Source organism: Callithrix jacchus, chromosome 2 (assembly GCF_049354715.1).
Source record: "Callithrix jacchus isolate 240 chromosome 2, calJac240_pri, whole genome shotgun sequence".
Classification (NCBI taxonomy): Eukaryota; Metazoa; Chordata; class Mammalia; order Primates; family Cebidae; genus Callithrix; species Callithrix jacchus.
In genome coordinates, this window is record NC_133503.1 from 167790233 (window position 1) to 167817107 (window position 26875).

At 40.2% G+C, this 26875-nt stretch overlaps 1 protein-coding gene across 5 annotated transcripts in view; it reads right to left on the reverse strand.

Annotated features, from left to right (window-relative positions):
- Positions 1-14501: 14501 nt before the first annotated feature.
- WDR70 (WD repeat domain 70) overlaps positions 14502-26875 on the reverse strand; it is a 379012-nt gene continuing 366638 nt past the window's right edge. For 4 of the 5 annotated variants that reach the window (XM_054252289.2, XM_035291652.3, XM_035291653.3 and 1 more), the window contains one exon: positions 14502-14694. In XM_054252289.2, coding sequence (XP_054108264.1) covers positions 14607-14694 — 88 coding nt within the window. In that variant the 3' untranslated portion in view covers positions 14502-14606. The remainder of the gene's footprint in view (positions 14695-26875) is intronic. The other variant, XR_013532332.1, reaches the window with a different exon arrangement.

Sequence of the window (26875 nt, forward strand, 5' to 3'; positions counted from 1 at the left end):
AAAAACATCTTGGAAGATGCAAGGAAATTCAGTCACAGCTAGTTAGGATTTCACATCTGGCCCTAAAGCAGATTCACAAGTCTCACCTCCAGGCCACATTGGCAAGCAAAAGAGAAAGTCAACATGTGTGATCCTCATGAGGTTCAGCCAGCCTGGAGCTTGATAAAAGAAAGAACATGGCCCCTGGGGTAGACCAGCAGGAGAAAGGCTCAGGGCATAGGCTACAAGGCACAGGCTTCCGGGAGGAGCTATAGCTGTTGGTGGCTATACACTGAGCAGGTAGGGTTGCACTTTTTTTTTTTGAGACAGAGTTTCGCTCTTGTTACCCAGGCTGGAGTGCAATGGCACGACCTCGGCTCACCGCAAGCTCTACCTCCTGGGTTCAAGCAATTCTCCTGCCTCAGCCTCCCGAGTAGCTGGGATTACAGGCACACGCCACCATACCCAGCTAATTTTTTTTTAAATATTTTTAGTAGAGACGGGGTTTCACCATGTTGACCAGGATGGTTTCGATCTCTTGACCTCGTGATCCACCCGCCTCAGTCTCCCAAAGTGCTGGGATTACAGGCTTGAGCCACCGCGCCCGGCCGGGTTGCACATTTTTAAAGTGAAGGAATAGATCTGCAACATGTTCTTCAGGACTCTGGTGTTTCAGATCAAGCATACATTATGCTACAATGTAGCATTTCTAAGAAATATCCTGAACTAGAATCTCTGAAATCAGTTTGCCTACTCCTGCCTTTTCAGGGTCCTCTGGAAAGAGTTATAAGAACTTTTGTTTTATTGCTCACCAGGTGCTTTTACACTGCGATCCTCATGGCACCCCCACCGCCACCCCCAGTCACTGGCCTCCAAAGAGATTATGGTAACTTGCCCAAACATGGAATTTGAACACAGGTCTCCTGACTCCAGAGTTTTTCTCTATTCTATGTATCTCTGAACAACAAGACTAGTTTCCCTAAAGGAAAAAGAAAAGCTTTCTTATTTTTCAAACAAAATAAGGGCAAGAAAAAAGTCTCTGTACTTGAGAGGCAAGATTACTGCTGGCCATTTGTCATGGTTGACTTGCTGTTTTTCATAAACAAGAGGCAATCGAGTCAAAGGAAAAGACCATTTGGTACTCAACAAAGCGGACACAATACTTTGTAATACTGAGGAGAAACAAGGACAAAAAAGAAAAGAAAAACAATATCAAAATAGCCGATGAGAAATACAGAAGACAACTTTCCCATTGTTCTCAATTTGGAAAGATTTCAGACGCTGTCAGTCAGCACCATAGGGCCATTGTACTGAACATGGCTAACAGTGAGGCCAACAGCAGCTAGAGCAGGGTCCCAGGTGGCTCCATGAGAAGCTGAATCAACCAGGACCAGAGCCCCCCAAAACTACCTCAGACAAGTCTTGGATACCTACTTCCACATTGGATGGCAACCTCTCAAACACACTGAATCAAATTCTCTCTATTGGAGCATCCTCTCTGCTTCCACAATGATTCTCATTTATGGGGCTGATGCCGACCTGAGCTTGTGTTCTAAGAATACCCTTCGCATACATTCATTGAAATAGTAATCAATCTCAGGAGGCAACAACTACATTAGCATATAGTTGTTTCATGGTTTGTAAAGCCCTTTCACATATACACTCTCTTATTTGAAACATAAAACACCCTTCTGAACGTAGGCTGGATAGTATGTTAATACTGTTCTCATTATACAGATGAAGAAACTGAGGTTCACAGTTTATGTGACTTTACTCACAGAATTACTAAATATCAATAGAGAAACATGAACCTAAAACTTCTGACTTCATATTTCATGCTACTTCCAAGATACCAGCCATACACTGAGTAAGACTCCTTGGTTAATGTAGCAAATATTACTACATCATCTGTTTCTCTTTTGCCTGATGAACTTCAGAGATCTGAGGAGCAGCACCAGGTTTCTGGTCACGTCAGTTCTGTCAGGCAGATACGAGGAGAGAGGCCAGTTGTGGTCAGCCACCCATGCTTTAAAGTTACTTTATAAAAGCAAAACTGTCACTAATTATTCAGCCATAGCCATCTCAGAGAAAAAAAAAAAAAACTCTGTGAGGAAGACTTACAGGCTTTTGAATTAGAAAGCTACAATCCTAGACATCTGTCTGTCCTGAGGATGTGGGGTGAGGGGATTAGACTAAGTGTGGAAGCCACAGCAGCCTGGGTAATCACTGCCAGGCGAGTCAACCGAGGGAAGTAGGCAACAACTCTACTGACTCAACAGAACTGAATGAAAGAATATTACAATTGTTTCCTGTAGCTATAATCTCTGGTTGACCTAAGTAGTTCATGACAGTCTTCTCATTCTACAGAATAAAATCTGTCCTCTCACCCCCGATCCATCAAGAAAAACAAAGTGAGCTCATGGCCTTAAAACAAGTTCTTAATGGGTTCATCCTCAGAAGATGGAACAGAAAGACACTCTGGACACTTAAAAGGTAAGATGAAGTAGCTGCATTGGAAACTGTATTAGTTGCCTATTGCTGTGTAGCAAATTACTCCAGAGCAATCATAACTCAAGTCCCTATCAAGGGAGAGAGGGAAGAATTGTAGACTTTGATGTTGGAACTTGCGGAGCTTTTTGTTTTTTTCTCTTTTTTTCAGCTCTTCCCAAACTGTGGTGATAAGCAACCTTGAAAAACTTCATCTGGATTCAAGTGTTCCTCACATCTTATTGCTAGATGTGTTAGTTTCCTAGGCATTCTTTAACTAATGACGATGAACTGTGTGACTTAAAACAATAGCAGTTTATTCTCTCAGAGTTCTGGAGGCTAGAAGCCTGAAATCAAGGTGTTGGCAAAGCTAAGCTCCCTCCAAAAACTCTAGGAAAGAAGAATCCTTCCTTGATTGTCTTTATTATGTTAATACTGTGGTTGTAGGCAATTCTTTGAGCCTTTGACTTGCAACAATATCATTCCAATTTCTGTCTCTATCTTTAAATAGTATTTTCTCTTGTGTGTGTGTTTCTTTCTGTGTCTCAGTGTCTTCACCTGGCCTTCTTCTAAGAACCCCAGTCACTGGATTTAGGACCCCCCATAATCTAGTATGACCTCATCTTAACTAATTGTATCTGCAAAGACCTTGTTTCCAAATAAGGTACATTCTGAGGCTCTGGGTGGTGTCAAATCAAGTTTAGAGTAAAGCTGCCTCCTTAACGTGTTTTAAGTTCAGCCTAAAGGTTTCTCTGTGCATTGTGAACTATAACTTAAAGGGAGTTGTAAACAGACTGAAGTCTACTCTTGTGCCAATCCCAAGTCTTGGCCAATCAAAGGTGGTAAACTATTCAAACTGTGTACAATTAAGGCAAATGCCAACCTGTAACCAATCTGGCTTTTTCCATACATTACTTCTGTTTTCTGTGTCACTTTCTTTTTCTGTCCGTAAATCTTCTACCACGTGGCTGATCATAATAGGCTCAGTCTCTGAGCCGCCTTGGGAGGCTGCCTGATTTGTGAATCGTTCTTTGCTCAATTAACCTCTTTTAAATTTAATTCAGCCGAAGTTTTACTTTTAACAGATGGCATAAGAAGTGGGATATGAAGTACAGCTTCCAGTGACTCCCAGGAGTGCTGGGTGGCCAGGAAAGGTAACTGCCAGGTGCATTGTGTCCATTGCCCTCTTGCAGCAACTGGAGATGGTGGTAAGTTCTGTCTAGGATTCCAAAGCTCCAAAGATTTGAGTTTTGACCTCTGAATTTGTTTGAGCAAATTTCTGATCCAAACTGGGGTTGGAAGTAGCAACAGAAACTGGGCTGGATCCAGGCTCGGATGGGATCTGGTAATTAACTGGCCTGGATCCAATTAGAGGACTCTTCCGTCTGACTGTGTTTTTTTATTTCTGACTGGGTCGAAAATAAACAGGCAATAAATGGCAATATTGCAAGGGGTATAAAATCGAGCTTTTGGAAATTCACAGCGATTTTTGTGTTCTACCCCTTTGTTTCAGTTTTCTTGCATGCTTAGGTAAGGAAAAAATCAACGGCTAAGTTGATCAAGGGAACCTAAAAGCCAAAGCCAATATTTGAGGTAAAAATGGAATCCTTAATTTTGGAAGAACTGAGTTCCTTCTGGCTTACATATGCGTAAGTATTAGGTCCTAGCCACAGCAACGTCTTACAGAAATGGTGAAATCTTACTAGAGATAAGTTATTGTGGAACTCTCCAAATGAACAACACTGCATTGAAGTGCATTTGAAAATGAGGGCTTCCAAATTAGTCTTAGGTAGGGATGCCTATTAATATGCAGAAGCCTCTAAAAAGATATCAGTATTTTTATTTAAGGACTTCATAAAAAGCTTAAGCGATAATTGATTTAAAAAATTAAATCTGCTAACGTTTGGCTTAGTTACTATCCCATCCCAAAGGTGGAAAGAAAGCTATCCTAGATAAGGTGTTTGTAAAAGGTAGACCCTCAGATAAAATAGGCTTGCTTGCTTCCTTTTCAGATCTATCCACGCTGAATCCAGGCATAAAATGCCTCGTTAGCCATATTCCTTAATGGGCTCCACCTGTTACCCTGAATGTAGTCATTTTAGCTAAAAAACAGTAGCTAAGTTAAAAAGAACACTCTATTAAACTAAAATACATCTTTCTGAACTTTAATTGGCTATCTTGAAACTCTTTATAAACAAAAATCTCCATTTTAAGGATGTCCACCTATGCACATCCTTAAAAACTCTTACCATTCTTTTAAATTTACATAAGAAACCCTACCTTTGTTTACAGCGCTTTTCTGCTTTTCACGTCTTGTCTTAAGTGAACTTTCACTTGAGGAGATTTTTTTCTTCCCTTGGTTTAAATGATGATACAATATGTAGGCCTAAAATCTTAGGTCTGCGCTTAAGAAATTTTTTTTGTTCCACCTAGGAGTTGTCCCTATAGAAATGCAAATTTGTTGCCTAGTTAACAATTCCTTAGGGCAATGAAACTGGTAATTGGAAGACTGATAGATCACATAAGGAAAAGCAAAACTATTTTAAAGCCAGCAAATGAAAATCCTTTATGAGAGCTATAAGATCTGCTTCTATGGGTTTGTATATCTATGTGTTATGTGTATGTGATATGCGGTAAATAAAACTAGTTTTTAAATTGTTGGTAAAATAGAAATAGTTTCAAAATTAAATATAATTTGATACCTCCTTGATTTGACTGTGAGTTTAATGTCTTTGGTTTGGAGGCTCTGAATTCAGGGGTCTTGAAAGGTGGCCATGAGGAGGTCTAGAAAGAGGTTCTTAGAACCTAAACCAGAAGCTACAAGCCAGAAGCAAGCCCAATATGGCCCTTTCTGCCTCTGCTTTTCCTGTTTTGCCTCCTGGCTATTTTGGGAGGGATTAGGTCCTCCAGGTATAGTCTTCACAGCTCTGTCTTCTGTCCTGATGGGCTCAGACAGGCCCTGACCTTCATAATCCTCCTGGTTGCCATGTGGCTAATTGGGACCTAGAATGGCTGGGGGAAGACATTAGGGAAGCTGCCTGTGTCACAGTTTCAAAACTCTTTTCAGTAATTTAAAATCTGAGAGTCATGTTATGTTAAATTAAGTAATATATAATCATATAATGTCTGAATCATCTGGAAGATATTGAAATATTATTAAACATGAGTTATACACCTTAACATGTTATTTTTATAAGGTAAAGAAAAGCTAAATATACTTAGCTATGTTAATAAACAATAATTTGAAGTACTATTTTCCTTTGTTTTTTTTTGAGACAGAGTTTTGTTCTTGTTGCCCCGGCTGGAGTGCAATGGTGCGATCTCGGCTCACTGCAACCTCCCCGTCCTGAGTTTAAGTGATCCTCCTGCCTCAAGCAATTCTCCCACCTCCGGAGTAGCTGGGATTATAGGCATGTGCCATCAAGCCCAGCTAATTTTGTATTTTTAGTAGAGATGGGGTTTCTCCATGTTGGTCAGGCTGGTCTGAACTTCTGACCTCAGGTGATCCACCCACCTCTGCCTCCCAAAGTGCTGGGATTACAGGCATGAGCCACTGTGCCCACCCTTAAGAATTATTTTTCTAAAAAATTATAATTTTTTTAATCTACAAATACTGACATAAAACAGCTCAAAATTACTTTCTAGGTTTTCACTAGAAATTACGGCTACCAAGAGTTAAAAACTACTAGACACGAGAGAAACAATTCTGTATACAGAGTATATAAGCAAAAGCAAAACATGCATTTAATGAAGAAAGTTATAAAGGCATAAAAATATATGTTTAAAATTTTGTCTGATTTAAAATTACTTAAAAGTTTTCAAATTGAAGGAGTAAAAAATAAGTAAAACAAGATAAATATAGAAAGTTGGGGGAAATGTAAAATGGAAAGGTTTATGGAAATCTTGTGGTTAAAAGATGACAGATTTGATAAATTATTAAGTTTTATTAAAATTAGTTTTAGTATTAATACACTAATACAAAAGTAAAATTTGGTGTTCTCTTTTAAACAAAAATTTTGTGTAGTATTAATTAGATACAGCAATATATTTTCATTCACCTTCTGAGTAAACTGTAAAAAGGAAAAAAAAAGAGAGTAAAGAAGAAGAAATGGATTCTGTCTCATGCTGTCTTAGGTCTTCTGTTTAGAAAAGAGTCTCCTTTATCAAAGAGTACAGGTTTTTGTTTTTAAATGTCTTTTAATTATGACTTTGGTTAAATGATGACTATTGTTTTACAATGATCTGTGATCCTATTTTTGGTCAAGTATTTTAAACTTTTGACATATTTGTCAAGCTTCCCAAAACCAAATTTTAGGTTCAAAATTAAGTATTTTTTTGCCCTCTAACTTTGGGATGCTGCAGAAGGCCCCTGATGCATTCAAAAGAGAGGTAAACAGGATTATTTGATATGTTGTTACATAGGAAGCATTGTCAAATAAGAAATAATGTTTAACCTTCTTCAGGTTATATTTTAATGAATGTTATTCATATATGCTCCAAAATTGTATAGGATTTCTAAAATTCTAATATGTCTGCGTATATGCATGGTTAAGTTGTTGTAGGAAACAAATAATTTAAATTTCCTTGTCAATTGTGTTTTTCACTAACTAAAGTCATTTCCACAGTTAACTGCTTAATTTTGATGCAGATTCTAAAAACTTCACAAGCATGCAAATTCCTAGAATATAACGTCTTTAAGGAGGTTCACTAAAGGATGGAAAGGACCCTGAAAAGTACTCTTGAAAACAGGCTTTTGATAAATTTAGAATGATATCTTTTGGACTGGGTAAGAATTCCTGGTACTTCAATGAAATGACTCACTGGTTTATAAAACTGCTAACCCAAGCAGAACAAAAATTAATTAAATACCAAGAAAATACTTTGCCAGATTTTCATACTATATCAGCCAATATTGAAATTGTTCAGATATACAATTTGAATGAACTCCATGGTCTAAGTCAATTACCCACTAGAACCCATCGATTGTTGGTGCTATGCACCTAAACTGGAGAAACAACTGGTATTCAAGAGGACCTAAGTCCAGTGTTAAGCATCGACTCATGGAGAACCAGGATGACTGCCTTCTTCTTCCTGGGTCCTTAAAGCTTTTGTCATTAAGAGTTCTGCATTCCATGACTAACCATGGAAATGGTAAAGTGATCCATATTAAATATATATATTGATGTGATGATTTCTAAATTGTTAAAATAGTTTATGACCAGTGTTTGGTTTGTCAAACCCACATTCGTGGGAAGACAATCAAAACTTTAGGTATATTTTGCTACCTGTCAAACCCATATTCCTGGAAGACATTGAAAACTTCAGGTACATTCTGCTCTGATGTGCCATTTAAACATTTATAGAGGGATTTCATTCAATTGTTGCTTTCAATGCATGTTTTCCAGTTGTATAAAAGATTTCCCATGCAAGAGGGCTGATGAGCTCATTATGCCACAGTGTATTTTCACCAGGTAGAGAAACCTTTTCATGCTTCACTGACTGAGGACAATCAACACCTTCACAATCTAGAATCCAAAGATAGGATCTTCTGAAAACATCAGAGAAAGACTGCCCCTGCCATCCACACTTTAGCAAAACTTCAGGACCTTGAACCTTGGGTTCATAATCTCACAAGTCAGAGGAATCCCTCTATACTCTTGGAATTGTACACCCACTGGAAACCTTAAAGTAAAGCTAACCAGGGAAGTTTCTCCCCAGAAGAAAGATGGCATCCTTTATGTGGACAGGTTTTCCCCAATATCACAGATCAATATTTCTCTACTATCAGGAGACTCTTATCTTTCTGTTTTTCCCTCTTGCTTCGGCCTTTGTGAACAATAGAAGTGATAAAGGGGTCTCTTGTGTGCATTCGTGGGGCATACTTTTTCTTGTGAAGGATTTTGCAGCCACCCTTATATATAGATAACCTCATGTCTTGATAGATGGAAGGCCCAATATAAATAAGAGTACATACATTACTTCATAATCAGTCAGAAACAGGACATTGGTCCACTCCTCTTAACCTACATCATAGGTTAAAGAGAACATTGCCAGGAGGTCTTCACTTTTCTAGAAGTACATCATTTGTTAGGTCATATTTTTCATGGTTTAGGGTAAATGAGGCAATGATTAAAAATTTATCCCTTATGATAGGCTCTACAGCAGATTCTACTGTAAAGGATATGGTTACACAGAAGGCTTTATTTTGTGAAACTTATGCTAAATGATATAATTGCTCTACATTACTTACTGGCTAAACAGAGAAATACCCGTGCAGCTGCTGGCACTTCTTGTTGCCCACAGAGAAACACATCACATCAAGTATTATAGAGGTTCAGTTGTAGGGGATTAAAAAGAGACAGCTTAAAGTGAGTAAATTCTTTACCTAGCTCCTTCTTTGATCTATTTGATTTTAGGTGGTTTGGTTTATGGAGACCCTGGCTGAGGCGCATACTCCAAACTCTTGGTATTGTCCTCCTGATAGTCCTAATAGTCTCCCTGGTGTGCTGTATTCTCTCAACAGTTTTAAATGTTTGCATGCAGACATCTTTAGAATGTCAAATGGTCTCTCTTCAACTGGATGATAAGAGCTGAAAGAAATGTGTGACCACGAGGGCATCATAACCTATGAATGATGTGCTAAGACCAGAAACCCAAAATGATGGTACAATAACTGAGAGTGGCATTAAGGCCTTATATTTTGGTCACATTCTTATATGAGGACCTGACCAGAAGTGGGTAATTTTTAAACAAAGTTATGGGAGGCCAGTTTTTTAGACTGAGCTCATGCATGAGGCCCCAAAAGACCAGATCAAACAAAAATGGAGTCACTCATGCTAAATGTAACATAATCAAACTAAGACTTCAGGAAATACATAGATCCTAGAACACTATTCAACCCAGTATACTAGAACTATTGCCCAGAATCATCTCTTTCCTCTCCAGTTGGGCATCCACTGATAACCAGGATTACAATGACCATATCTAACAAATGAGAGTCATACTTATTGTCCCCCCATAATTCCATTTTGGGTTTTGTTTTTAAAAGTTCCAGCATAAGGAGGTACCATCTAACCCTTACAAGAAAATAACCCCAGATCTTTGCTTTCGTATTACAAAACCCACTGTTCTGCTATTTCCCAGTGGGTTTCAAGACCAAGTAAGTACATTTACAATGGTGATAGGGACTTCAATGACTAAAGTTTTGGTCAATGTCTCAAAATTGAGAGGGTTACCAAAAGAGAGGAATGGTTAAATCCAGTTTAGCCTAAAGCTGCTTCCTTACGTATTTCAAGTCCAGCCTAATGATTTCTCTGTACATCGTGAACTATAACCTATATAAAGTTGTATACAGACTATAGCCTGCTCTTCTACCAATCACCAGGTTTTAGCCAAAGATGGACAACTGTTCAAACTGTGTTCAAATAGGGCAAATGCCAAGCTATAATCAATCTGGCTGTTTCTGTCCCTCATTTCCATTTTCTGTGCATCATTTTCCTTTTTCTATCTATAAATCTTCTACCACATGGCTGCACTGGTTAAGCCTACTCTGGCTTGGGAGGGTGCACGATTCATGAATCATTCTTTGCTCAATTAAGCTCTTTTAACTCAACTAAACTTCTTCTTTTAACAGTGAACATGAATTTTAAGGGAACACTATTCAACCCAGTATACTACAGAATCATCTTTGTCCTCTCCAATTGGGCATCCACTGATAACCGGGATTACAATGACCCTAACTAACAAATGAGAGTCATACTTATTGTCCCCTCATAATTCCATTTTGGGTTACCAATTCTAAGAAAAGAATTCAACATAAAGAAACTATCCCAAGCAGCATTCCTTATAATAACAAATTTAAAAATAATCTGTATTTCCAGTAATAGGATAATGGTTAAGTTTAGAATATATGCCTATATAATGAACTACTATGTAGCTTCTAAAATTGTATATGAGGTTTGTAATAACATGGAAATTTTACATGCTTATTTTATAAGTAAAAAATATATCACATTGTTCATAAATATATTTTAATAAGAGAAAATAAATGTGAAAACTGTATATAAAAGAAAAAATCAGAAGATAATTCATCAAAATATTAGCATTGTTTTCGAGGTTTTCTTTTTTCTTTTTCTGCCTTCATGTGGCTGTGAAGCTGACCTCTTATTTTTAAAATGGGACAGAAAGCCATAATCTTTCAAAGAATAAATACTAAAGTCTGGATACAAAGCAATATGACTGATTGCCTAAGATTAAGTGGAGGACAGTGTATAAAAGGTTTTAGTTTAGTTGGTTTTATTTGGTACTGTGTGTGTGTGAATGCATGAGTTATGTCCTGGCTTTCAAGTATGATTGGCCCAATTTTAGACAGTTATCCTGGGAGATGAAAGAAATACTAGCTATGCCAAATATTCCCAAATTCAGTTCAATTTAAGGATTCTCTCCCCAGAAAAATGTACATGAGTATAAACAAATGATACTGCATAAAATTCGAGGAAGTTCACAGACACCCTGCCTAGGTTAAGAATCCCCATGCTAGAGATCTCTCAGATCTTTGGTAACTCAGGGTCCCATGACTTTCCCAGTATCAAGTCTAACGGGACAGGAGGCGAGTACCTAAGTATGTCATTGTGGCTTAGAACTTGCTGTGCCCTGCCAGGAATAGCACAGATAATCCTGCTTCTTCCTTGAGCCATCACAGCTAGCTGTGAATAAAGCCCCACAGAGAAGAGGTAAAGCAGCCTGGATGCAGACCAACCTTCAGTACTAAGGATCCTCCTTTCCATCTGCGAGGCAGAAACACTTCTCACACCTCATTCTTTTCCCATCCCTTCTTCATCCTTGCATGTTTCATTCCTTCCCTCTGCCAAAGATTAAGCCTTTTTTTTTTTTTTCTGATGGAGGCTCACTCTGTTGCCAGGCTAGAGTGCAGTGGCATGATCCTGGCTCACTGCAACCTCCGCCTCCCAGGTTCAAGCGATTCTCCTGCCTCAGCTTCCCGAGTAGCTGGGACTGCAGGCACGTGCCACTACACCCAGCTAATTTTTGTATTTTTTAGTAGAGACAGGGTTTTACCATGTTGGCCAGGATGGTCTTGATCTCTTGACCTTGTGATCCGCCCACCGCAGCCTCCCAAAGTGCTGAGATTACAGGCATGAGAAACCACGCCCGGTTGAATAAGCCTCTTTTTAAACTCTTTCTCGGGGCTACAGTCTAGGAATACAAATGTGAATAGAACATGGCTTCTCTAATTTATTAAACAAAGTTATTGCACATTTACTAAACCCAATGCTCTTTAGTTTCTACATTCTACTTCTTAGTGAGGAAACATGCATGTGCACACATGGGCACACACTACTGGCCCACAAGCCATTGGTGTGTATACAATTATAATGCAACATAAAAGGAGGTTATAATGGAGAGATATGTAAGCAACTATGTAAGCAGAGACTTTCTGCTTGGGAAGGTGAAATTGATTCCTAACCAAGCAGACAAGGATAGAAGAGAGGACAACATGTGCAAAGCCATTCAGGTGCCAAAGGACATGGTAGCTTCTGGGTTCAGTGTGGCTGGGCCTCAGAAACATGTGCCAGATCAGCAGGAGTTAGAGCACGAAAGAGGATATCCTCAATTGCCACATAAATGAATGAGAACTACTGACATAGAGCCTCTGGAAGGCTCTAGACAAAATAATGAAATGACAGATTTTGATTTTAGAAGGCCAACTCTGATGACAGAATGAGATGGGTTAGACGAAGACCTAATGAAAAACAGGAATATCAGTTGGGTGGGAGGCTCCTGAGTGGTGCTGGTGAAGGCTATAAGAGGGTCTAAATTCTAGAGGGGTGGTAGGGAAAGAGAGAAAGGGCAAATGTGAGAGATTCAGAAAGACAGCATGGAAAGAAATTGGCAAAGAATTAAATGGGTGGGAGTGGGGGGTGAGGGAGGAGTCACTAGGATGACTGCCAGTTCCTTCTTAGAGCAACTAGAAATGAAAGTGACCAAATACAAGGTTGTATGGGGGAAGATAATGAGGCCTGAGAGACATGGTGAGTATGAGAGCCTGTAAGTCCTGTCACCAGAATGGGCTTCAACAGCTATTTACTCACTGTAAGGGAGTTTACAGGTCAATGAACACTCAATATTTCTTCAGTCCTGATTCTAAGCTCCTCCCTTACTGAATTTGAAATTGAAATCCGTATGTGTATGTTGTCAATCTTTCACAGAAAAAAATAACTTTATAAAACTCTCTAGAGTGAGACAGATCCTCTCAAACATGAAAAGGCCCACTTGTGTTGTGGGTAACTATGCGAAAATCATCTTCATGCGAAATTTTTCTTTCTCTCCCCTTACATCATAGCTGATTCTGCCAAGACCACTATGATCAAGTTTTTATTCCTCTCCCAGCCCTCCACTGCTTTTGGCTGTACAAGACGAATACTTCCATATGGTGCAATGTTTATATTAAGATGTGAGAAAGTGTGAGATGCTTTCAGTAAATTTTATCCAAGAAGTAATAAATTTATAAATTTAAGCAGCTGGAACAAAATATTGGTCTGTAATTGATTTTGAATGTTTTTCAAAAGGAATAGAAAACTTGGGGCCATTTGTTAATTACTGATGTTTAGAGATCTTGGGTGTTGTCATGCGGCCCTCACTGGCTGTGACCTCAGACCTCAGATGACGAATTTCTTTTGTCTCGTCTGGAAAATGGGTTTAGCAATTTTATCTACTATGGGGTAGGATTAAATCAGCCAGCTCAAGTCAAGGGCTTGAGATAGTACGCATTATGTGGCAGACACTCAGCAAATGTTACCTATAGGCTGAATCACAAGAGAAGGAAAATAAGATGAGGACGGGGGAGGGAGAATAAGATGAGGATGGGGGAGGAAGAAAAGACTGAAAAGGTGTATGATAATGAAGTTTTTAGGGATTTATCTATATAAGAACGCCCATTGCCACCTCAGAATCTGCAGAGACAAGGGAGCTATGTGAGTGCCAGTGGTTTTTAAACAATATTTTTGGGAAGCAGGAGTAGGTACGTAAAGCCTGGAAAACCAGGAGTTTTCTGATATACTTTTGGGATCATCATGTATTTTTAAAACTATTGAATTCACAAATGAGAGCAGGAGGGCAGAAGGCAAGTCCTAAAACACCTATCTAGAGGGGATTATTTAACATGCAAAAACTACCCATGTCTGTGGGAAACCGATGCACAGAATTTTATTCTATTGACTCATTATTATTTTGAACAAACTGCCAACTTTTGTTTTAGTTTTTAGACCCAAAAGCACAATAGAATTTTTAATGTCTTTTTTAGAATTTTTAATGTCTTCTATTTATATAGTATTAACATTTACAAAGCATTTCTGTACCTTTCTAATTTAATACTGATAAAAAAAATCAAGCAAAGAAAATATTATTAGCCCTATTTAAAAACAGCAAATATTTGGTGTGCATTCACCTGTGTAGCAAGTACTGTACTAAATGCTTTATGAGGTATGTCCCATTTAGTGCTTCTGGCAGATCTGCAAAGTAGGCACTATTTCATCATCTGCAGCTAGAAAAGAAAAGTTGAATAACTCCCATAGAAGTAAAGAGCAAAATCAGGACTTGAGGAATCCACATGAGCCTGACTTCAATGCCCACTCCTAACTCCTAACCATTGTATTCTGCAGTTGAAGGATAATGAGATACATGTTTTTTCCTAGTATGGCAATGCATTTGGTTTGAACTCAGCCTATTTACAGTCATGTAAACAACTGTTGTGAAATTATACAGAAACATTAAACTTTTTGATCTCTATTTCTATATTATGTTCCTACAACTGCTAAAGACAGGTGCATATCTCAATGTACATAATTGTTGAATAAAGTTTCCAAATACCTAAAGTACTTGGTAATAGGCTAAGAATCTGTTTCTTATTTATTTAAAATACAGTTTAATAGTTGCAGGTAAGAAAATTTAAGCACAATTTTAGTGAAGCCTAGTTACTAAATTTTTGACTGGCTCAATAATGCAAAGGACAAAACCTGTTCATAAAAATGAATTTTTAATTTCATGAGCATAAAAAACAAAACAAACTCCAAACCTGTCCCATATCCCTCCCACTCATGCAAACAGCTCTCAAATGAGATTCTTCAAATTTTACGTTTTTTCCATTCTGGCTCATTCTTCGCTTCTTCATCATCAGATTCAACTTGGGCAAACATGGTTTTGGGCTGAGTCCTAAAAGAAAAGTTAAAGAAGAGGAGGGAAAATTTAGTCAGAAAGTATTTGTTAGATTAGATTTTGCTTCCTTCATCAAGTGGGAGCAAATGTGGAGAATAAATTACAGCTTGATTATTAAATATAAATCATTAAACTTCTGGCAAGGAAAAAAATAATGGAAATTTAATTATGTTCAGAAAAAGAGCTAAAGATTCTTTTTAAGGTTTACGCTGTGTGGCAGACTGTATACACTGTCCTTTCCTTAAATAAAATGAAAATGCATCAAATTCAGTGGAACTTCACATATTCTCATCACCCTCCACCTGAAACTCAGGGTAACTGGGACCGTTTGAAAGAACAAACTATAGCCACCAAGCAAAAATCTACAAGATCTTTATGAAGATCATTTATTAAGTTCTCTGGGTTGTCCCTAGACTTCAGAAGTATAAATATATGTGTTTATAGTACATATAAGTGGGAAAATTTGAGTTAGTTTTCTTATCTAATGAATTTGAGCCTGCAAAAATAAAAAACAAAGCAAACAAATGAATATCCCCTGTATTCCCATATTCAGGCCAATACATGGAAATGCCAAGCATTTTAGAATACATCACTGGTACGTGGCTGTAACAGTGCCACACAGTACATCAAACAATTTGCACAAAGACTTTCTGTGCTTTGTAAACATACCTGGTTCAATGACATTCCTTTTCACACTACTCATATAATACCTCCAAGAAAATGTCAAATGGTTATAATGTCTGGTCATGCTACTCTGATTTTCTTTTTAAAAACAGCTCTATTGCATTCAAAAAACATTAAAGCATATCTGCAAGTTATATATTTTGGTTTATATTTTCATTTAGAATTCAATTCATTGTATCTAAGCAATTCCAGAATGGTAAAAATGACAACAACATTTTATTTGGCATGAAAACCAGGGTTAACTTTTTATTACCTCTTGCTCTTTTTTTATTATCCTGGGGAAGAAGCATAAACCATCCACAACTCATGCTGATACTCTCTGACATGAGTCATGTACTAGATTGCTCATGCATAAGTTTGTCATTATTCCTGTCTTTCCAGTTACCTCAAATACCTACCTAGAGCCCAAGTTGTCCCCATACACAACCCAGTTGGTTAAATCTCTTATTGTCACTTTAAGACACTGTTATGATATCTATACACAGGTCACAGCTCTTAAATTTAAAAGAGCAGCTACAGATTTTTATGGGCCATGAGTTGCTGAATTCCTAACTGGCTTTCTAACATGCTACAACAAGGCATTTAGTACTTGTTACCTATTTCATCTTCTGGCAAATATGCTAATCAGTTAGGTATGGACAAACCTGTTTAAGAACATATTTGTCTAGGTTAAGAAATCCCTTGAATTAGATAGTTAATTTCTAAGGAGGGAAAAAAAGGAACATGGTCTTCCAAGGCAATGCTTCGTAAGACACCAGCAATCAATGTTAGTTGTCATGAGATTTAAGACTAAGAAATTGCAATGCTGCTTTCTTGGATATAAAAAAGGAAATTAAATGGCAAATCATAGGAAGAAATGTAGAGTCTGAAAAGACTACTTCATTTAAGGGGTTACTCTCTGTATTAGACTGTTCTCACACTGCTAATAAAGACATACCTGAGACTGGGTAATTTATGAAGGAAAGAGGTTTAATAGACTCACAATTCCACGTGGCTGGGATGGCTTCACAATCATGGCGCAAGGTAAACGAGGAGCAAAGTTATGTCTTACACAGAGATGGTGTGCACAGGAACTGCCCTTTATAAAACCATCAGATCTTGTGAGATTTGGGGTCTTCTCTGATTCCATATGAAATTTCAGATAGTTTTTTCTAATTCTGTGAAGAATGTCAACGGTAGTTTGATGGGTTAGCATTGAATCTATAAATTACTTTCAGCAGTATAACCATTTCACGATATTGATTCTTCCTGTCCATGAGGATGGAACATTTTTCCATTTGTTTGTGTCCTCTCTTATTTCCTTGAGCAGTGGTTTGTAGTTTTCCTTGAAGAGGTTCTTCACATCCCTTGTTAGCTGAATTCCTAGGTACTTTATTCTCTTTGTAGAAACTGTGAATGGGAGTTCATTTGTGATTTGGCTCTCTGCTTGTCTATTGTTGGTGTATAGAAATGCTTGTGATTTTTGCACATTGATTTTGTATCCTCAGACTTTGCTGAAGTTGCTTATCAGTTCGAGAAGTTTTGAGGTTTTCTAAATATAAAATATAAAATCATGTCATCTGCAAACAGAGACAATTTGACTTCCTCTCTTTCTATGTGAGTACAGTTTCTTTCTCTTACCTGATTGCCCTGGCCAAAACTTCCAATACTATGTTGAATAGGAGTGGTGAGAGAGAGCACCCTTGTCTTGTATCAGTTTTCAAAGAAAATGCTTCCAGCTTTTGCCCATTCAATATGATATTGGCTGTGGGTTTGTCACAAATAGCTCTTATTATTTTGAGATATGTTCCATCAATACTTAGTTTATTAACAGTTTTTAAAATGAAGGGATGTTGAATTTTATCAAAGGCCTTTTCTGCATCTATTGAGATTATCAAAGCATTCCTACTTCTCCACAGCCTTGCCAGCATTTATTGTTTTCTGACTTTTTAATAATCACCATTCTGACTGACAGGAGATGGTATTTCATTGTGGTTTTGATTTGCATTTCTCTGATGATCAGTGATGTTCAGCTTTTTTTCTTATGTTCGCTGTCCACATACATGTCTTCTTTTGAGAAGTATCTGTTCATTGCCCACTTTTTGATGGGGTTGTTTTTTTTCTTAAGCCTTTGATGGAGAGACACTGCGATCAATTGGAGGAGAAGAGGCACTCTAGCCTTTTGAGTTTTCAGCATTTTTTTGTTGATTCTTTCTCATCTTTGTGAGTTTGTCTAATATCAGCCTTTGAGGCTGCTGACCCTTGGATTAAATTTTTGTGGGGCCTTGTTGTTGATGCTGCTGTTGTCACTTTCTGCTTGTTTTTGTTTTTTTTTTTTTTTTCAATAATCAGTTCTCTCTTCTGTAGGGCTGCTGCAGTTTGCTGGGGGTTCACTTCAGGCCCTATTCATCCAATTCACTCCTGTGCCTGGAGATGTCACTCAAGGAGGCTGGAGGGCAGCCAAGATGGGTGCCTGCTCCTTCTTCTGGGACCTCTGACCTCGAGGAACACCAACCTGATGCTAGCAGGATCACTCTTGTATAGGGTATCTGACAACCCCGGTTGGAGGGTCTCACCAGTTGGGTGGTACAGGGAGCAGGACCTGTTTAACAAAATACTTTGTCCCTTGGTGGAGAGGGTGTGTTTCGCTTGGGGGGAAACTCACTCATCTGGGCTGCCCAGATTCCTCAGAACTACCAGGAGAGGCTAAGTCTGCTGGTCTGCAGAGACTGTGGCCATCTTCCCGGCCCCCAGGGGCTCAGGCCCAGGGAGATCCCAATTCTGTCCCTGAACCTCTGGCTGGAGTTACTGGATATCCTGCAAGGAAGCCCTGCCCACTGTGGAAGGATGGATCAGGATTAGACCTGAAGAGGAACTCTGGCTGCACACTGCCACAGCCGGTGTGTTGGGCTGTGGGGACAAGTCTTGGGACCAAGCCGTCCAGCCTCCCTGGCTCCAGCAGGGGAAAAGCACAGCCTGGAGCTATAGAAATAGGTGCTGCCCGTACCCTGCCCAGAGAACTTAGCATGCTAGGCAGTTGCCAGTCCCAGTGCTAGCTGCTGCCCCTCCCCTGAGGAGCTGAAATAGAGAGCAGTCAGCCACAGCCAATGCTGGTCACCCCTCCCCCAAGGAGTTCAGTAGGCTTAAGCAGATTTCAACTGAGAGGCTATAAGAATCTGCACATTCCAGGGTTGGAAGGCTAGGCCCCAGTGGCCTGGGTTTGCGAGTAGGATCTTTCAATCCCATGAGTTGCACAGTTCTGTGGGAAAAGCAGTTTCCCCAGCTGGGTAGCTGCTCACTGACTGCCTTCCTTGGGTGGGGGGAGGGGGTTCCCTTCCCCGTGTGGTTCTCAGGTGAGCTGCCACACTACATTGCCCTTCCTTCTTTCTGTGGGATATGCCAACTTTCTAGTCAATTTTGATAAGAGATACCTTGGTTGCTAATGAAGGATTCACAGGCTTACTACAATTTTTTTTTTGATGGAAGCCTCCAAACACCGCCACTTCTAGTTGGTGATCTTGGCCCTACCCATAATATTTCATGTGATATTTCAAGTCATGAAAATTGTGGGGGGATTGCTGGAAAAATGGCTGAATAGGAATGGCTCTGGTGCACAGCTCCCAGTGAGAGCAATGCAGAAGACTGCTAATCTCTGCATTTCCAACTGAGTTACCAGGTTCATCTCATTAGGACTGGTTAGACAATGGGTACAGCCCAAGAAGGGCTTGGGGCAAGCCAAAGCAGGGTGGGACATCGCCTCACCTGGGAAGCACAAGGGGCTGGGGAACTCCCTCTCCTAACCAGGGGAAGCCATTAGGGACTTTTCCTGGCACTCTGGCTCAGATACTGCATTTTCCCCACGGTCTTCACAACCTGCAGACCAGGTGATTCCCTCCAGTGCCTTCAAAACCAGCACCCTGGGTTTCCAGCACAAAAGTGGGTGGCTGTTTGGGAAGATGAGCTAGCTGCAGTTTCTTTTTCTTTTTTTCATACCCTAGTGGTGCCTGGAATGCCACCAAGACAGAACCACTCAATTCCCTGAAAAAGGGGGCTAAAGCCAGAGAGCCAAATGATCTGGCTTGGCAGGTCCCACCTCCACGAAGACTAGCAAGCTAAGATCCACTGGTGTGAAATTCTTGCAACCAGCACAGCAGTCTGAGCTCAACCTGGGACATTAGAGCTGCTGGGGGGAGGGGTATCTGCCACTGCTGAGGCTAGAGTAGGCTGGGAAGTTTACACAGCAACTGGGCGGAGCCCAGAGTAGCTCAGCAAGGCCTCTGCAGGCAGACTGTGTCACTAGACTCCCTCCTTGCTGGGCAGGGCATCTCTTAAAAAAAGGCAGCAGCCTGTCGGGGTCTTATAAATAAAGCCCCCACCTTCCTGGGACAGAGCACCTGGGAAAAAAGGCAGTTTTGGGTACGCTTCAGCAGACTGAAACATCCCTGCCTGGAAGCTCTGAAGGGAGCAGCAGATCTCCTAGCACAGCATTCAAGTTCTGATAAGGGACAGACTGCCTCTTCAAGTGCCTCCCCGACTCTGGTGTATCCTGACTGAGAGACACGTCCCAGCAGGGGCTCACAGAAACCTCACACAGGAGAGCTCTGGTTGGCATCTTGCGAGTAACCATCTGGGAGAAAGCTACCAGAGGAAGGAATAGGCAGCAATCTTTGCTGTTCTACAGCCCCCACTAGTGATTCCCAGGCAAGCAGGGTCTGGAGTGGACCTCCAGCAAACTCCAGCAGACCTGCAGCAGAGGGTCCTGACTGTTGGAAGGAAAACTAACAAACAGAAACAGTTTCAACATCAACAGAAAGGACTCCCACTCAGAGACCACATCCAAAGGTCACCAACTTCAATGACCAAAGGTAGATAAATCCACGAAGATGGGAAGAAATCAGCGCAAAAAAGCTGAAAATGCAAAAAACCAGAAAGCCTCTTATTTTACAAGGGAGCACAACTCCTCATCAGAAAGAGAACAAAGCTGGAAGAGAATGAGTCTGATGAACCGACAGAAGCAGGCTTCAGAAGTTGGGTAATAACAAACTTCTCCAAGCTAAAGAAGCATGTTCTAACCCAATACAGGGAACCTAAGAACCTTGAAAAAAGGTTGGACAAAATGCTAACTAGAATAGCCCGTGTAGAGAAGAACATAAATGACTTGATGGAGCTGAAAAACACAGTAAGAGAACTTCGTGAAGCATACACAAGTTTCAATAGCTGAATTGATCAAGTGGAAGAAAGGATATCAGAGATTGATCAACTCAATGAAATAAAGCGAAAAGGCAAGATGAGAGAAAAAAGAGTTAAAAGAAATAAACAAAGCCTCCAAGAAATATGAGATTATGTGAAAAGACCAAATCTATGTTTGATCAGTGTACCTGAAAGTGACAGGGAGAATGAAATCAAGGTGGAAAACACTCTTCAGGATTATATCCAGGAGAACTTCCCCAACCTAGCAAGGCAGGCCAACATTCAAATTCAGGAAATATACCACAAAGATATTCTTCAAGAAGAGCAACCCCAAGATACATAATCATCAGATTCACCAGGGTTGAAATGAAGGGAAAAATGCTAAGGGCAGCCAGAGAGAAAGGTCAGGTTACCCACAAAGGGAAGCCCATCAGAATCAGAGCAGATCTCTCGGCAGAAACCCTACAAGCCAGAGAGAGTGGGAGCTGATACTCAACATCCTTAAAGAAAAGAATTTTCAACCCAGAATTTCATATCCAGCCAAACCAAGCTTCATAAGTGAAGGAGAAATAAAATCCTTTACGGGCAAGCAACTGCTGAGAGATTTTTGTCACCACCAGGCCTGACTTATAGGAGCTCCTGAAAGATGCACTAAATGTGGAAAGGAACAACCAGTACCATCCAATGCAAAAACATATCAAATTGTAAAGACCATTGACACTATGAAGAAACCGCATCAACGAACAGACAAAACAACCAGCTAGCATCAAAATGGCATATCAAATTCACACATAATATTGACATTAAATGTAAATGGGCTAAATGCCCCAATTAAAAGACACAAACTGGCAAACTGGATAGAGTCAAGACCCGAGAGGAAGATCCAAGATGGTGGTTTAGGAACAGCTCAGGATTGCAGCTCCCAATAAAAGTGCAGAGGGTGAGTGGATGCCACATTTCCACACGAATCTTTATTGCCCATAGACCAGGAGATTCCCAGGCAGAGGAGCCCCAGGAGTTGCCAGCGCGGCTGTTTTGGCCGGCATGGCTGTTTTGCCAGCGCCCCGGCACGGCGGTTTTCCATACAAACTACACTGGTCTGGTTGCCCTTTTAAGCTGGTGATTGGAGCTCCGGGAAGGCAGATTCGCCCATTCATCTGATTAAACAGAGGACAGAAACAGAGAGCCAGGCCAGGAGATTCCCGACCCACTGCACTGGGTCGCCGCACAGGAAATCACACAGATCCCGGCGCATTTTCAGCAGGCGACTGGAACACCTGGGAGACAGTCAACTGTTCAACATAAAAAAAAAAAAAGGCTCTGAGGCAGGGAGCCAGGTGATCAGGCTCAGCAGGTTCCATCACACACACACACACACACACACACACACACACACACACACACACAAAAACCCAGCAATTGGAAATGCCCTGGGATGAGAGTTTCATGGCAAGCACAGCTGAACCCAGGACGGTCCAGCTCTGTGGGGGAGGGGTGTCCACCACTACCGAGGCACTCCACACCCCTAAGGAGGTAGTCCACCATTGCTGAGGCAGCCTACCATTGCCGAGGCAACCTGCCACTACAGAGAGACGCCGCCATTACAGAGGTGGGCCACCATTGCTGAGGCAGTTCTAACCACAACCATATAAACAGGACTGCAGGGAACTTCACACGGCAGCTGGGCAGAGCCCACAGCAGCTCAGCAAAGCCTCTGCAGGCAGACAGTGACTAGGCTGCCTCCTTGCTGGGCAGGGCAGCCCTGAAAAAAAAAAGGCAACAGAACAATGGAAACTCATAAATAAAGCCCTAACTCCCTGGGACAGAGCACCCGGGAAAAAAAACGGGTTTATGAGTTCTGCTGCATCAGACATAAACATACCTGCCCAGCAGCTCTGAACAACGGAGCTCACAGCTCAGCACTTGAGCTCCTATGAAGGACAGACTGTCTCCTCAAGCAGCTCCCTGACCCCTGTATATCCAAAGAGTCACCTCACAAAGGACTGATCAGACTGACATTTGGCAGGCATCCTTCTGGGACAAAGATAGCAGAAGAAGAAACTGGTAGCAGCCCTTACTGTTCTGCAGCTATTGCAGGTGATCCCCAGGCAAGCAGGGCCTGGAGTAGACCTCAGCAGTCCTACAACAGATGGGTCAGATTGGTAGAAGGAAAAATAAGAAAGAGAAATAACTTCATCATCAACTGGACCTCCACTCAGAGACCCAATCTGAAAATCGGCAACTACAAAGATGACAGGTGGATAAATCCACAAAGATGGGAAGAAACAAGCATGAAAAGGATGAAAACACCCGAAACCAGAATGCCTCTCCTCCTACAAGGGATCACAACTCCTCACCAGCAAGGGAACAAGGCTGGATGGAAAATGACTATGATGAAATGACAGAATCAGACTTCAGAAGGTGAATAATGAGAAATTTCTGTGAGTTAAAAGAACATGTTCTAACCCAATTCAAAAAAACTAAGAACCTTGAAAAAATATTTGATGGAATGCTAACGAGAATGGACAACTTAGAGAGGAATACAAGTGAATTGATGGAGCTGAAAAACACAACACGAGAATTTCGCAAAGCATGCACAAGTTTCAACAGCTAAATTGACCAAGCAGAAGAAAGGATATCAGAGGTGGAGGATCAACTCAAAAAAATAAAACAAGAAGGAAAGATTAGAGAAAAAAGGGTAAAAAGGAATGAACAAAGTCTCCAAGAAATATGGGACTATGTGAAAAGACCTAATCTACGTTTGATAGGTGTACCTGAATGTGATGAAGAGAATGAATCCAAGCTGGAAAATACTCTTCAGGATATTATCCATAAAAACTTCCCCAACCTAGCAAGGCAAGACAATATTCAAGTCCAGGAAATACAGAGAACACCGCAAAGATATTCCTCAAGAAGAGCAATCCCAAGGCACATAATCATCAGATTTACCAGAGTTGAAATGAAGGAAAAAATGCTAAGGGCAGCCAGAGAAAAAGGTCAGGTTACCCATAAAGGGAAGCCCAACAGACTCAACAGATCTCTCAACAGAAACCCTACAAGCCAGAAGAGAGTGAGGGCCAATATTCAACATCCTTAAAGAAAAAAACTTTGAACCCAGAATTTCATATCCAGCCAAACCAAGCTTCATAAGTGAAGGAAAAATAAAATCCTTTGTGAACAAGCAAGCATTCAGAGATTTCATCACCACCAGGCCTGCTTCACAAGAGCTCCTGAAAGAGGCACTACACATAGAAAGGAAAAACCAGTACGAGCCACTCCTATAACATACCAAATGGTAAAGAGCATAAACAAAATGAAGAATCTACATCAACTAACGGGCAAAACAGCCAGCTAGCATCAAAATGGCAGTATCAAATTCACACATAACAATATTAACCCTAAATGTAAATGGGCCAAATGTACCAATCAAAAGACACAGACTGGCAAATTGGATAAAAGGCCAAAAACCATCAGTGTGCTGAATCCAGGAAACCCACATCACATGTGAGGATATACAAAGGCTAAAAATAAAGGAATGGAGGAAGATTTACCAAGCAAATGGAGAGCAAAAAAATGCAGGAGTTGCAATTCTCGTCTCTGAAAAAACAGACTTTAAAGCAACAAAGATCAAAAGAGACAAAGAAGGACATTACATAGTGGTAAAAGGATCAATACAACAAGAAGAGCTAACGATCCTAAATATGTACAGACCCAATATAGGAGCACCCAGATACATAAGGCAAGTTCCTAATGACTTAAAAAGAGACTTAGACTCCCACCTAATAATCGTGGGAGACATTAACACTCCATTGTCAATACTAGACAGATCAACCAGACAGAAAATTAACAAGGATATCCAGGAGTTGAACTCAGACCTGGAACAAGCAATCCTGATAGACATTTTCAGAACTCTCCACCCCAAATCCACAGAAAATACATTCTTCTCAGCACCACATCACACCTACTTTAAAACTGACCACATAATTGGAAGTAAATCACTCCTCAGCAAATGCAAAAGAACGGAAATCAGAGCAAACAGTCTCTCAGACCACAGTGCAATCAAGTTAGAACTCAGAATTCAGAAACTAACTCAGAACTGCACAGCTTCATGGAAACTGAACAACTGGCTCTTCAATGTTGACTGGATAAACAATGAAATAAAGGCAGAAATAAAGAAGTTCTTCAAAATCAATGAGAACAAAGACACAACATACCAGAATCTCTGGGACACATTTAAAGCAGTCTCTAGAGAAAAATATATAGCAATAAGTGCCCACACGAGAAGAAAGGAGAGACCCAAAATTGACATCCTATCGTCAAAATTGAAAGAGCTAGAGAGGCAAGATCAAAAAAACTCAAAACCTAGCAGAAGACAAGAAATAACTAGGATCAGAGAAGAACTGAAGGAGACAGAGACACAAAAAACCCTTCAAAAATCAGTAAATCCAGGAGCTGGTTTTTGAAAAGATCAACAAAATAGAGAGACCACTAGCCAGATTAATAAAAAAGAAAAGAGAGAATAACCAAATAGATGCAATAAAAAATGATAAAAGGGATATCACCACAGATGCCACAGAAATTCAAACCATCATCAGAGATTATTACAAACAACTCTCTGTACATAAACTAGTAAACCTGGAAGAAATGGATAAATTCCTGGACACTTGCCTCCTCCCAAGCCTAAACCAGGAAGAAGTCGAAACCCTGAATAGACCAATAACAAGGTCTGAAGTTGAGGCAGCAATTAAGAGCCTACCACACAAAAATAGCCCAGGTCCAGATGTGTTCACAGCCAAATTCTACCAGTGGTACAAAGAGGAGCCAGTACCATTCCTTCTGAAACTATTCCAAATAATCCAAAAAGAGGGAATCCTTCCCAAATCATTTTATGACACCAACATCATCCTGATACCAAAACCAGGCAGAGACTCAACAAGAAAAGAAAACTTCAGGCCAATATCCATGATGAACATAGACGCAAAAATCTTCATTAAAATACTGGCAAGCCGATTGCAACAGCACATCAAAAAGCTTATCCACCATGATCAAGTAGGATTCATCCCAGGGATGCAAGGCTGGTTCAACATACGCAAGTCTATAAATGTAATTCACCACATAAACAGAACTAAAGACAAAAACCACATGATTATCTCAATTGATGCAGAGAAGGCCTTTGACAAAATTCAACAGCCCTTTAGGCTAAAAACCCTCAATAAACTAGGTATTGATGGAACATATCTCAAAATAATAAAAGCTATTTACGACAAAACAACAGCCAATATCATACTGAATGGGCAAAAACTGGAAGCATTTTGAAATCTGGCTCTAGACAAGGATGCCCTCTCTCACTACTCCTATTCAATATAGTACTGGAAGTTCTAGCCAGAGCAATCAGGCAGGAAAAAGAAATAAAGGGTATTCAAATAGGAAAGGAGGAAGTCAAATTGTCTCTATGTGCAGACAACATGATTGTATATCTAGAAGATCCTATTGTCTTAGCCCAAAATCTCCTGAAACTGATAAGCAACTTCAGCAAAGTCTCAGGATACAAAATCAATGTGCAAAAATCACAAGCATTCCTATACACCAGTAACAGACTTAAAAAGAGCCAAATCAAGAATGAACTGCCATTCACAATTGCTACAAAAAGAATAAAATACCTAGGAATACAACTAACAAGGAATGTAAAGGACCTCTTCAAGGAGAACTACAAACCACTGCTCAACGAAATCAGAGAGGACACAAACAGATGGAGAAACATCCCATGTTCATGGTTAGTAAGAATCAATATCGTGAAAATGGCCATACTGCCCAAAGATATTTACAGATTCAACGCTATCCCCATCAAGCTACCAATGACCTTCTTCACAGAATTGAAAAAAACCACCGTAAACTTCATATGGAACCAAAAGAGAGCCCGCATAGCCAAGTCAATTCTAAGCAAAAAGAACACAGCAGGAGGCATCATACTAATAAACTTCAAACTATACTACAAGGCTACAGTAATCAAAACAGCATGGTATTGGTACCAAAACAGAGATATAGACCAATGGAACAGAACAGAGGCCTCGGAGGCAACACAACACATCCACATCTACAACCATACAATTTTTGACAAACCTGACAAAACAAGCAATGGGGAAAGGATTCCCTGTTTAATAAATGGTGTTGGGAAAACCGGGTAGCTATGTGCAGAAAGCAGAAACTGGACCCCTTCCTGACACCTTACACTAAAATTAACTCCAGATGGATTAAAGACTTAAACATAAGACCTAACACTATAAACACCCTAGAAGAAAATCTAGGCAAAACCATTCAGGACATA